This window comes from Mustelus asterias, unplaced genomic scaffold, assembly GCF_964213995.1.
Source record: "Mustelus asterias unplaced genomic scaffold, sMusAst1.hap1.1 HAP1_SCAFFOLD_1359, whole genome shotgun sequence".
Classification (NCBI taxonomy): Eukaryota; Metazoa; Chordata; class Chondrichthyes; order Carcharhiniformes; family Triakidae; genus Mustelus; species Mustelus asterias.
Window position 1 is genome coordinate 60,928 of NW_027591304.1, and position 13,732 is coordinate 74,659.

General features: G+C 51.3%; 1 protein-coding gene across 1 annotated transcript in view; it reads right to left on the minus strand.

Annotated features, from left to right (window-relative positions):
• Positions 1-13,732, minus strand: part of LOC144488183 (C-type lectin domain family 17, member A-like) — a 38,701-nt gene that overhangs the window by 5,162 nt on the left and 19,807 nt on the right. Inside the window, exon 4 of the mRNA XM_078206209.1 lies at positions 144-250. Coding sequence (XP_078062335.1) covers positions 144-250 — 107 coding nt within the window. The remainder of the gene's footprint in view (positions 1-143; positions 251-13,732) is intronic.

The window sequence follows — 13,732 nt, forward strand, 5'->3', positions numbered from 1 at the left end:
ATCCCACTGTCCCACTCTCTCCCCATAGACCTGTATCAATCCCCAAACTAATTACCCTGCCCCACTCTCTCCCCATAGCCCTGTATCAATCCCCAAGCTAATCTGACTGTCCCGCTCTCTCCCGATGCAAAACTGGGACTCACCTCACTGGGGTCCCGTCGACCCAGGTAAAGTTTCCATCTTTCTTTGTATCTCTGAGTCCAATCCAATAGTCACTTTCCGTGAACTCTGAAGATTTGATGATTAAATCCTGCAGCAAAAATAATGAGAGGGATTGAGGATTCACTGCCACAGTTCACACACAAGGCTGCCGATCTCCATATTTACTCTGTATCTGTACCTGTCCTGGGAGTGTTTGATGAGGACAGTGCAGAGGGAGCTTTACTCTGTATCTAACCCCGTGCTGTACCTGTCCTGGGAGTGTTTGATAGGGGACAGTGTAGAGGGAGCTTTACTCCGTATCTAACCTCGTGCTGTACCTGTCCTGGGAGTGTTTGATGGGGACAGTGCAGAGGGAGCTTTACTCTGTATCTAACCCCGTGCTGTACCTGTCCTGGGAGTGTTTGATGGGGACAGTGTAGAGGGAGCTTTACTCTGTATCTAACCCCGTGCTGTATCTGTCCTGGGAGTGTTTGATGGGGACAGTGCAGAGGGAGCTTTACTCTGTATCTAACCCCGTGCTGTACCTGTCCTGGGAGTGTTTGATGGGGACAGTGTAGAGGGAGCTTTACTCTGTCTCTAACCCCGGGCTGTCCCTGTCCTGGGAGTGTTTGATGGGGGTCAGTGTCGATGGAGCTTTACTCTGTATCTAACCCCATGCTTTACCTGTCCTGGGAGTGTTTGATGGGGGACAGTGTAGAGGGAGCTTTACTCTGTATCTAACCCCGTGCTTTAACTGTCCTGGGAGTGTTTGATGGGGGTCAGTGTAGAGGGAGCTTTACTCTGTATCTAACCTCGTGCTGTACCTGTCCTGGGAGTGTTTGATGGGGACAGTGTAGAGGGAGCTTTACTCTGTATCTAACCCCCTGCTGTACCTGTCCTGGGAGTGTTTGATGGGGACAGTGTAGAGGGAGCTTTACTCTGTATCTAACCCCGTGCTGTACCTGTCCTGGGAGTGTTTGATGGGGACAGTGTAGAGGGAGCTTTACTCTGTCTCTAACCCCGGGCTGTCCCTGTCCTGGGAGTGTTTGATGGGGGTCAGTGTCGATGGAGCTTTACTCTGTATCTAACCCCATGCTTTACCTGTCCTGGGAGTGTTTGATGGGGGACAGTGTAGAGGGAGCTTTACTCTGTATCTAACCCCGTGCTTTAACTGTCCTGGGAGTGTTTGATGGGGGTCAGTGTAGAGGGAGCTTTACTCTGTATCTAACCCCGTGCTGTACCTGTCCTGGGAGTGTTTGATGGGGGACAGTGTAGAGGGAGCTTTACTCTGTATCTAACCTCGTGCTGTACCTGTCCTGGGAGTGTTTGATGGGGACAGTGTAGAGGGAGCTTTACTCTGTATCTAACCCCCTGCTGTACCTGTCCTGGGAGTGTTTGATGGGGACAGTGTAGAGGGAGCTTTACTCTGTATCTAACCCCGTGCTGTACCTGTCCTGGGAGTGTTTGATGGGGGACAGTGTAGAGGGAGCTTTACTCTGTATCTAACCCCGTGCTGTACCTGTCCTGGGAGTGTTTGATGGGGGACAGTGTAGAGGGAGCTTTACTCTGTATCTAACCCTGTGCTGTCCCTGTCCTGGGAGTGTTTGATGGGGGACAGTGTAGAGGGAGCTTTACTCTGTATCTAACCCCGTGCTGTACCTGTCCTGGGAGTGTTTGATGGGGACAGTGTAGAGGGAGCTTTACTCTGTATCTAACCCCCTGCTGTACCTGTCCTGGGAGTGTTTGATGGGGACAGTGTAGAGGGAGCTTTACTCTGTATCTAACCCCGTGCTGTACCTGTCCTGGGAGTGTTTGATGGGGGACAGTGTAGATGGAGCTTTACTCTGTATCTAACCCCGTGCTGTACCTGTCCTGGGATTGTTTGATGGGGGACAGTGTAGATGGAGCTTTACTCTGTATCTAACCCCGTGCTGTACCTGTCCTGGGAGTGTTTGATGGGGACAGTGTAGAGGGAGCTTTACTCTGTATCTAACCCCGTGCTGTACCTGTCCTGGGAGTGTTTGATGGGGGACAGTGTAGAGGGAGCTTTACTCTGTATCTAACCCCGTGGTGTACCTTCACGACACATGACAGCGCAGAGTCGCTGAGCAGAAACTGATAGCCAGGTTCCGCACACATGAGGACGGCCTCAACCGGGATATTGGGTTCATGTCACACTATCTGTAACCTGCCTGGATGTGCAGAATCTCACTAGCTGTCCTGTCTGGAGACAATACACATCTCTTTAACCTGTGCTTAATGCTCCCTCCACTCACATTGTCTGTACCTTTAAGACTTGATTAGCTGTAAAGACTCACATTCCAATCATTATTCATGTAAATTGAGTTTGTGTCTTTGTGCCCTGTTTGTGATCAGAACTCCCACCCACCTGATGAAGGAACAGCGCTCCGAAAGCTCATGGCTTTTGCTACCAAATAAACCTGTTGGACTTTAACCTGGTGTTGTGAGACTTCTGACAGTGTTTGATGGGGACAGTGTCGAGGGAGCTTTACTCTGAATCGAACCCCGTGCTGTACCTGTCCTGGGAGTGTTTGATGGGGGACAGTGTAGAGGGAGCTTTACTCTGTATCTAACCCCGTGCTGTACCTGTCCTGGGAGTGTTTGATGGGGGACAGTGTCGAGGGAGCTTTACTCTGTATCTAACCCCGTGCTGTACCTGTCCTGGGAGTGTTTGATGGGGACAGTGTAGAGGGAGCTTTACTCTGTATCTAACCCCGTGCTGTACCTGTCCTGGGACTGTTTGATGAGCCAGTGCAGAGGGAGCTTTACTCTGTATCTAACCCCGTGCTGTACCTGTCTTGGGAGTGTTTGATGGGGGACAGTGGAGAGGGAGCTTTACTCTGTATCTAACCCTGTGCTATACCTGTCCTGTGTGTGTTTGATGGGGGACAGTGCAGGGGGAGCTTTACTCTGTATCTAACCCCGTGCTGTACCTGTCCTGGGAGTGTTTGATGGGGGACAGTGGATAGGGAACTTTACTCTGTCTCTAACCCTCTGCTGTACCTGTCCTGGGAGTGTTTGATTTGGACAGTGTAGAGGGAGTTTTACTCTGTATCTAACACCATGCTGTACCTGTCCTGGGAGTGTTCGATGGGGACAGCGTAGAGGGACCTTTACTCTGTATCTAACCCCGTGCTGTACCTGTCCTGGGAGTGTTTGATGGGGACAGTGTCGAGGGAGCTTTACTCTGTATCTAACCCCGTGCTGTACCTGTCCTGGGAGTGTTTGATGGGGACAGTGTCGAGGGAGCTTTACTCTGTATCTAACCCCGTGCTGTACCTGTCCTGGGAGTGTTTGATGGGGGACAGTGTAGAGGGAGCTTTACTCTGTATCTAACCCCGTGCTGTACCTGTCCTGGGACTGTTTGATGAGACATAGCAGAGGGAGCTTTACTCTGTATCTAACCCCGTGCTGTACCGGTCCTGGGAGTGTTTGATGGGGGACAGTGGAGAGGGAGCTTTACTCTGTATCTAACCCCGTGCTGTACCTGTCCTGGGAGTGTTTGATGGGGGACAGTGTAGAGGGAGCTTTACTCTGTATCTAACACCATGCTGTACCTGTCCTGGGAGTGTTTGATTGGGACAGTGTAGAGGGAGTTTTACTCTGTATCTAACACCATGCTGTACCTGTCCTGGGAGTGTTTGATGGGGGACAGTGTAGAGGGAGCTTTACTCTGTATCTAACCCCGTGCTGTACCTGTCCTGGGAGTGTTTGATGGGGACAGTGTAGAGGGAGCTTTACTCTGTATCTAACCCCGTGCTGTACCTGTCCTGGGAGTGTTTGATGGGGACAGTGTAGAGGGGGATTTTCTCTGTATCTAACCCTGTGCTGCACCTGTCCTGGGAGTGTTTGATGGGAGACAGTGTAGAGGGTGCTATACACTGTATCTAACCCCGTGCTGTACCTGTCCTGGGAGTGTTTGATGGGGACAGTGTAGAGGGAGCTTTACTCTGTATCTAACCCCCTGCTGTACCTGTCCTGGGAGTGTTTGATGGGGACAGTGTAGAGGGAGCTTTACTCTGTATCTAACCCCGTGCTGTACCTGTCCTGGGAGTGTTTGATGGGGACAGTGTAGAGGGAGCTTTACTCTGTCTCTAACCCCGGGCTGTCCCTGTCCTGGGAGTGTTTGATGGGGGTCAGTGTCGATGGAGCTTTACTCTGTATCTAACCCCATGCTTTACCTGTCCTGGGAGTGTTTGATGGGGGACAGTGTAGAGGGAGCTTTACTCTGTATCTAACCCCGTGCTTTAACTGTCCTGGGAGTGTTTGATGGGGGTCAGTGTAGAGGGAGCTTTACTCTGTATCTAACCCCGTGCTGTACCTGTCCTGGGAGTGTTTGATGGGGGACAGTGTAGAGGGAGCTTTACTCTGTATCTAACCTCGTGCTGTACCTGTCCTGGGAGTGTTTGATGGGGACAGTGTAGAGGGAGCTTTACTCTGTATCTAACCCCCTGCTGTACCTGTCCTGGGAGTGTTTGATGGGGACAGTGTAGAGGGAGCTTTACTCTGTATCTAACCCCGTGCTGTACCTGTCCTGGGAGTGTTTGATGGGGGACAGTGTAGAGGGAGCTTTACTCTGTATCTAACCCCGTGCTGTACCTGTCCTGGGAGTGTTTGATGGGGGACAGTGTAGAGGGAGCTTTACTCTGTATCTAACCCTGTGCTGTCCCTGTCCTGGGAGTGTTTGATGGGGGACAGTGTAGAGGGAGCTTTACTCTGTATCTAACCCCGTGCTGTACCTGTCCTGGGAGTGTTTGATGGGGGACAGTGTAGAGGGAGCTTTACTCTGTATCTAACCCTGTGCTGTCCCTGTCCTGGGAGTGTTTGATGGGGGACAGTGTAGAGGGAGCTTTACTCTGTATCTAACCCCGTGCTGTACCTGTCCTGGGAGTGTTTGATGGGGGACAGTGTAGAGGGAGCTTTACTCTGTATCTAACCCCGTGGTGTACCTTCACGACACATGACAGCGCAGAGTCGCTGAGCAGAAACTGATAGCCAGGTTCCGCACACATGAGGACGGCCTCAACCGGGATATTGGGTTCATGTCACACTATCTGTAACCTGCCTGGATGTGCAAAATCTCACTAGCTGTCCTGTCTGGAGACAATACACATCTCTTTAACCTGTGCTTAATGCTCCCTCCACTCACATTGTCTGTACCTTTAAGACTTGATTAGCTGTAAAGACTCACATTCCAATCATTATTCATGTAAATTGAGTTTGTGTCTTTGTGCCCTGTTTGTGATCAGAACTCCCACCCACCTGATGAAGGAACAGCGCTCCGAAAGCTCATGGCTTTTGCTACCAAATAAACCTGTTGGACTTTAACCTGGTGTTGTGAGACTTCTGACAGTGTTTGATGGGGACAGTGTCGAGGGAGCTTTACTCTGAATCTAACCCCGTGCTGTACCTGTCCTGGGAGTGTTTGATGGGGACAGTGTCGAGGGAGCTTTACTCTGTATCTAACCCCATGCTGTACCTATCCTGGGAGTGTTTGATGGGGACAGTGTCGAGGGAGCTTTACTCTGAATCTAACCCCGTGCTGTACCTGTCCTGGGACTGTTTGATGAGCCAGTGCAGAGGGAGCTTTACTCTGTATCTAACCCCGTGCTGTACCTGTCTTGGGAGTGTTTGATGGGGGACAGTGGAGAGGGAGCTTTACTCTGTATCTAACCCTGTGCTATACCTGTCCTGTGTGTGTTTGATGGGGGACAGTGCAGGGGGAGCTTTACTCTGTATCTAACCCCGTGCTGTACCTGTCCTGGGAGTGTTTGATGGGGGACAGTGGATAGGGAACTTTACTCTGTCTCTAACCCTCTGCTGTACCTGTCCTGGGAGTGTTTGATTTGGACAGTGTAGAGGGAGTTTTACTCTGTATCTAACACCATGCTGTACCTGTCCTGGGAGTGTTCGATGGGGACAGCGTAGAGGGACCTTTACTCTGTATCTAACCCCGTGCTGTACCTGTCCTGGGAGTGTTTGATGGGGACAGTGTCGAGGGAGCTTTACTCTGTATCTAACCCCGTGCTGTACCTGTCCTGGGAGTGTTTGATGGGGACAGTGTCGAGGGAGCTTTACTCTGTATCTAACCCCGTGCTGTACCTGTCCTGGGAGTGTTTGATGGGGGACAGTGTAGAGGGAGCTTTACTCTGTATCTAACCCCGTGCTGTACCTGTCCTGGGACTGTTTGATGAGACATAGCAGAGGGAGCTTTACTCTGTATCTAACCCCGTGCTGTACCGGTCCTGGGAGTGTTTGATGGGGGACAGTGGAGAGGGAGCTTTACTCTGTATCTAACCCCGTGCTGTACCTGTCCTGGGAGTGTTTGATGGGGGACAGTGTAGAGGGAGCTTTACTCTGTATCTAACCCCGTGCTGTACCGGTCCTGGGAGTGTTTGATGGGGACAGTGTAGAGGGAGCTTTACTCTGTATCTAACCCCGTGCTGTACCGGTCCTGGGAGTGTTTGATGGGGGACAGTGGAGAGGGAGCTTTACTCTGTATCTAACCCCGTGCTGTACCTGTCCTGGGAGTGTTTGATGGGGGACAGTGTAGAGGGAGCTTTACTCTGTATCTAACCCCGTGCTGTACCTGTCCTGGGAGTGTTTGATGGGGGACAGTGTAGAGGGAGCTTTACTCTGTATCTAACCCCGTGGTGTACCTTCACGACACATGACAGCGCAGAGTCGCTGAGCAGAAACTGATAGCCAGGTTCCGCACACATGAGGACGGCCTCAACCGGGATATTGGGTTCATGTCACACTATCTGTAACCTGCCTGGATGTGCAGAATCTCACTGGCTGTCCTGTCTGGAGACAATACACATCTCTTTAACCTGTGCTTAATGCTCCCTCCACTCACATTGTCTGTACCTTTAAGACTTGATTAGCTGTAAAGACTCACATTCCAATCATTATTCATGTAAATTGAGTTTGTGTCTTTGTGCCCTGTTTGTGATCAGAACTCCCACCCACCTGATGAAGGAACAGCGCTCCGAAAGCTCATGGCTTTTGCTACCAAATAAACCTGTTGGACTTTAACCTGGTGTTGTGAGACTTCTGACAGTGTTTGATGGGGACAGTGTCGAGGGAGCTTTACTCTGAATCTAACCCCGTGCTGTACCTGTCCTGGGAGTGTTTGATGGGGGACAGTGTCGAGGGAGCTTTACTCTGTATCTAACCCCGTGCTGTACCTGTCCTGGGAGTGTTTGATGGGGACAGTGTCGAGGGAGCTTTACTCTGAATCTAACCCCGTGCTGTACCTGTCCTGGGAGTGTTTGATGGGGGACAGTGTCGAGGGAGCTTTACTCTGTATCTAACCCCGTGCTGTACCTGTCCTGGGAGTGTTTGATGGGGGACAGTGCAGAGGGAGCTTTACTCTGTATCTAACCCCGTGCTGTACCTGTCCTGGGACTGTTTGATGAGCCAGTGCAGAGGGAGCTTTACTCTGTATCTAACCCCGTGCTGTACCTGTCTTGGGAGTGTTTGATGGGGGACAGTGGAGAGGGAGCTTTACTCTGTATCTAACCCTGTGCTGTACCTGTCCTGTGTGTGTTTGATGGGGGACAGTGCAGGGGGAGCTTTACTCTGTATCTAACCCCGTGCTGTACCTGTCCTGGGAGTGTTTGATGGGGGACAGTGGATAGGGAACTTTACTCTGTCTCTAACCCTCTGCTGTACCTGTCCTGGGAGTGTTTGATTTGGACAGTGTAGAGGGAGTTTTACTCTGTATCTAACACCATGCTGTACCTGTCCTGGGAGTGTTCGATGGGGACAGCGTAGAGGGACCTTTACTCTGTATCTAACCCCGTGCTGTACCTGTCCTGGGAGTGTTTGATGGGGACAGTGTCGAGGGAGCTTTACTCTGTATCTAACCCCGTGCTGTACCTGTCCTGGGAGTGTTTGATGGGGACAGTGTCGAGGGAGCTTTACTCTGTATCTAACCCCGTGCTGTACCTGTCCTGGGAGTGTTTGATGGGGGACAGTGTAGAGGGAGCTTTACTCTGTATCTAACCCCGTGCTGTACCTGTCCTGGGACTGTTTGATGAGACATAGCAGAGGGAGCTTTACTCTGTATCTAACCCCGTGCTGTACCTGTCCTGGGAGTGTTTGATGGGGGACAGTGTAGAGGGAGCTTTACTCTGTATCTAACCTCGTGCTGTACCTGTCCTGGGAGTGTTTGATGGGGACAGTGTAGAGGGAGCTTTACTCTGTATCTAACCCCCTGCTGTACCTGTCCTGGGAGTGTTTGATGGGGACAGTGTAGAGGGAGCTTTACTCTGTATCTAACCCCGTGCTGTACCTGTCCTGGGAGTGTTTGATGGGGGACAGTGTAGAGGGAGCTTTACTCTGTATCTAACCCCGTGCTGTACCTGTCCTGGGAGTGTTTGATGGGGACAGTGTAGAGGGAGCTTTACTCTGTATCTAACCCCCTGCTGTACCTGTCCTGGGAGTGTTTGATGGGGGACAGTGTAGAGGGAGCTTTACTCTGTATCTAACCCCGTGCTGTACCTGTCCTGGGACTGTTTGATGAGACATAGCAGAGGGAGCTTTACTCTGTATCTAACCCCGTGCTGTACCGGTCCTGGGAGTGTTTGATGGGGGACAGTGGAGAGGGAGCTTTACTCTGTATCTAACCCCGTGCTGTACCTGTCCTGGGAGTGTTTGATGGGGACAGTGTAGAGGGAGCTTTACTCTGTACCTAACCCCGTGCTGTACCTGTCCTGGGAGTGTTTGATGGGGACAGTGTAGAGGGAGCTTTACTCTGTATCTAACCCCGTGCTGTACCTGTCCTGGGAGTGTTTGATGGGGGACAGTGTAGAGGGAGCTTTACTCTGTATCTAACCCCGTGGTGTACCTTCACGACACATGACAGCGCAGAGTCGCTGAGCAGAAACTGATAGCCAGGTTCCGCACACATGAGGACGGCCTCAACCGGGATATTGGGTTCATGTCACACTATCTGTAACCCCCAAAACCTGCCTGGCTGTGCAAAATCTCACTAGCTGTCCTGTCTGGAGACAATACACATCTCTTTAACCTGTGCTTAATGCTCCCTCCACTCACATTGTCTGTACCTTTAAGACTTGATTAGCTGTAAAGACTCACATTCCAATCATTATTCATGTAAATTGAGTTTGTGTCTTTGTGCCCTGTTTGTGATCAGAACTCCCACCCACCTGATGAAGGAACAGCGCTCCGAAAGCTCATGGCTTTTGCTACCAAATAAACCTGTTGGACTTTAACCTGGTGTTGTGAGACTTCTGACAGTGTTTGATGGGGACAGTGTCGAGGGAGCTTTACTCTGAATCTAACCCCGTGCTGTACCTGTCCTGGGAGTGTTTGATGGGGGACAGTGTCGAGGGAGCTTTACTCTGTATCTAACCCCGTGCTGTACCTGTCCTGGGAGTGTTTGATGGGGGACAGTGCAGAGGGAGCTTTACTCTGTATCTAACCCCGTGCTGTACCTGTCCTGGGACTGTTTGATGAGCCAGTGCAGAGGGAGCTTTACTCTGTATCTAACCCCGTGCTGTACCTGTCTTGGGAGTGTTTGATGGGGGACAGTGGAGAGGGAGCTTTACTCTGTATCTAACCCTGTGCTATACCTGTCCTGTGTGTGTTTGATGGGGGACAGTGCAGGGGGAGCTTTACTCTGTATCTAACCCCGTGCTGTACCTGTCCTGGGAGTGTTTGATGGGGGACAGTGGATAGGGAACTTTACTCTGTCTCTAACCCTCTGCTGTACCTGTCCTGGGAGTGTTTGATTTGGACAGTGTAGAGGGAGTTTTACTCTGTATCTAACACCATGCTGTACCTGTCCTGGGAGTGTTCGATGGGGACAGCGTAGAGGGACCTTTACTCTGTATCTAACCCCGTGCTGTACCTGTCCTGGGAGTGTTTGATGGGGACAGTGTCGAGGGAGCTTTACTCTGTATCTAACCCCGTGCTGTACCTGTCCTGGGAGTGTTTGATGGGGACAGTGTCGAGGGAGCTTTACTCTGTATCTAACCCCGTGCTGTACCTGTCCTGGGAGTGTTTGATGGGGGACAGTGTAGAGGGAGCTTTACTCTGTATCTAACCCCGTGCTGTACCTGTCCTGGGACTGTTTGATGAGACATAGCAGAGGGAGCTTTACTCTGTATCTAACCCCGTGCTGTACCGGTCCTGGGAGTGTTTGATGGGGGACAGTGGAGAGGGAGCTTTACTCTGTATCTAACCCCGTGCTGTACCTGTCCTGGGAGTGTTTGATGGGGGACAGTGTAGAGGGAGCTTTACTCTGTATCTAACCCCGTGCTGTACCTGTCCTGGGAGTGTTTGATGGGGGACAGTGTAGAGGGAGCTTTACTCTGTATCTAACACCATGCTGTACCTGTCCTGGGAGTGTTTGATTGGGACAGTGTAGAGGGAGTTTTACTCTGTATCTAACACCATGCTGTACCTGTCCTGGGAGTGTTTGATGGGGGACAGTGTAGAGGGAGCTTTACTCTGTATCTAACCCCGTGCTGTACCTGTCCTGGGAGTGTTTGATGGGGACAGTGTAGAGGGAGCTTTACTCTGTATCTAACCCCGTGCTGTACCTGTCCTGGGAGTGTTTGATGGGGACAGTGTAGAGGGGGATTTTCTCTGTATCTAACCCTGTGCTGCACCTGTCCTGGGAGTGTTTGATGGGAGACAGTGTAGAGGGTGCTATACACTGTATCTAACCCCGTGCTGTACCTGTCCTGGGAGTGTTTGATGGGGACAGTGTAGAGGGAGCTTTACTCTGTATCTAACCCCCTGCTGTACCTGTCCTGGGAGTGTTTGATGGGGACAGTGTAGAGGGAGCTTTACTCTGTATCTAACCCCGTGCTGTACCTGTCCTGGGAGTGTTTGATGGGGACAGTGTAGAGGGAGCTTTACTCTGTCTCTAACCCCGGGCTGTCCCTGTCCTGGGAGTGTTTGATGGGGGTCAGTGTCGATGGAGCTTTACTCTGTATCTAACCCCATGCTTTACCTGTCCTGGGAGTGTTTGATGGGGGACAGTGTAGAGGGAGCTTTACTCTGTATCTAACCCCGTGCTTTAACTGTCCTGGGAGTGTTTGATGGGGGTCAGTGTAGAGGGAGCTTTACTCTGTATCTAACCCCGTGCTGTACCTGTCCTGGGAGTGTTTGATGGGGACAGTGTAGAGGGAGCTTTACTCTGTATCTAACCCCCTGCTGTACCTGTCCTGGGAGTGTTTGATGGGGACAGTGTAGAGGGAGCTTTACTCTGTATCTAACCCCGTGCTGTACCTGTCCTGGGAGTGTTTGATGGGGGACAGTGTAGAGGGAGCTTTACTCTGTATCTAACCCCGTGCTGTACCTGTCCTGGGGGTGTTTGATGGGGACAGTGTAGAGGGAGCTTTACTCTGTATCTAACCCCGTGCTGTACCTGTCCTGGGAGTGTTTGATGGGGGACAGTGTAGAGGGAGCTTTACTCTGTATCTAACCCCGTGCTGTACCTGTCCTGGGAGTGTTTGATGGGGGACAGTGTAGAGGGAGCTTTACTCTGTATCTAACCCCGTGCTGTACCGGTCCTGGGAGTGTTTGATGGGGACAGTGTAGAGGGAGCTTTACTCTGTATCTAACCCCGTGCTGTACCTGTCCTGGGAGTGTTTGATGGGGACAGTGTAGAGGGAGCTTTACTCTGTATCTAACCCCGTGCTGTACCTGTCCTGGGAGTGCTGATGGGGGACAGTGTAGAGGGAGCTTTACTCCGTATCTAACCTCGTGCTGTACCTGTCCTGGGAGTGTTTGATGGGGACAGTGTAGAGGGAGCTTTACTCTGTATCTAACCCTGTGCTGTACCTGTCCTGGGAGTGTTTGATGGGGAAAGTGTAGAGGGAGCTTTACTCTGTATCTAACCCCGTGCTGTATCTGTCCTGGGAGTGTTTGATGGGGACAGTGCAGAGGGAGCTTTACTCTGTATCTAACCCCGTGCTGTACCTGTCCTGGGAGTGTTTGATGGGGACAGTGTAGAGGGAGCTTTACTCTGTCTCGAACCCCGGGCTGTCCCTGTCCTGGGAGTGTTTGATGGGGGTCAGTGTCGATGGAGCTTTACTCTGTATCTAACCCCATGCTTTACCTGTCCTGGGAGTGTTTGATGGGGGACAGTGTAGAGGGAGCTTTACTCTGTATCTAACCCCGTGCTTTAACTGTCCTGGGAGTGTTTGATGGGGGTCAGTGTAGAGGGAGCTTTACTCTGTATCTAACCTCGTGCTGTACCTGTCCTGGGAGTGTTTGATGGGGACAGTGTAGAGGGAGCTTTACTCTGTATCTAACCCCCTGCTGTACCTGTCCTGGGAGTGTTTGATGGGGACAGTGTAGAGGGAGCTTTACTCTGTATCTAACCCCGTGCTGTACCTGTCCTGGGAGTGTTTGATGGGGACAGTGTAGAGGGAGCTTTACTCTGTCTCTAACCCCGGGCTGTCCCTGTCCTGGGAGTGTTTGATGGGGGTCAGTGTCGATGGAGCTTTACTCTGTATCTAACCCCATGCTTTACCTGTCCTGGGAGTGTTTGATGGGGGACAGTGTAGAGGGAGCTTTACTCTGTATCTAACCCCGTGCTTTAACTGTCCTGGGAGTGTTTGATGGGGGTCAGTGTAGAGGGAGCTTTACTCTGTATCTAACCTCGTGCTGTACCTGTCCTGGGAGTGTTTGATGGGGACAGTGTAGAGGGAGCTTTACTCTGTATCTAACCCCCTGCTGTACCTGTCCTGGGAGTGTTTGATGGGGACAGTGTAGAGGGAGCTTTACTCTGTATCTAACCCTGTGCTGTCCCTGTCCTGGGAGTGTTTGATGGGGGACAGTGTAGAGGGAGCTTTACTCTGTATCTAACCCCGTGCTGTACCTGTCCTGGGAGTGTTTGATGGGGACAGTGTAGAGGGAGCTTTACTCTGTATCTAACCCCGTGCTGTACCTGTCCTGGGAGTGTTTGATGGGGGACAGTGTAGAGGGAGCTTTACTCTGTATCTAACCCCGTGCTGTACCTGTCCTGGGAGTGTTTGATGGGGGACAGTGTAGAGGGAGCTTTACTCTGTATCTAACCCCGTGCTGTACCTGTCCTGGGAGTGTTTGATGGGGGGACAGTGTAGAGGGAGCTTTACTCTGTATCTAACCCCGTGGTGTACCTTCACGACACATGACAGCGCAGAGTCGCTGAGCAGAGACTGATAGCCAGGTTCCGCACACATGAGGACGGCCTAAACCGGGATATTGGGTCCATGTCACACTATCTGTAACCTGCCTGGATGTGCAAAATCTCACTAGCTGTCCTGTCTGGAGACAATACACATCTCTTTAACCTGTGCTGAATGCTCCCTCCACTCACATTGTCTGTACCTTTAAGACTTGATTAGCTGTAAAGACTCACATTCCAATCATTATTCATGTAAATTGAGTTTGTGTCTTTGTGCCCTGTTTGTGATCAGAACTCCCACCCACCTGATGAAGGAACAGCGCTCCGAAAGCTCATGGCTTTTGCTACCAAATAAACCTGTTGGACTTTAACCTGGTGTTGTGAGACTTCTGACAGTGTTTGATGGGGACAGTGTCG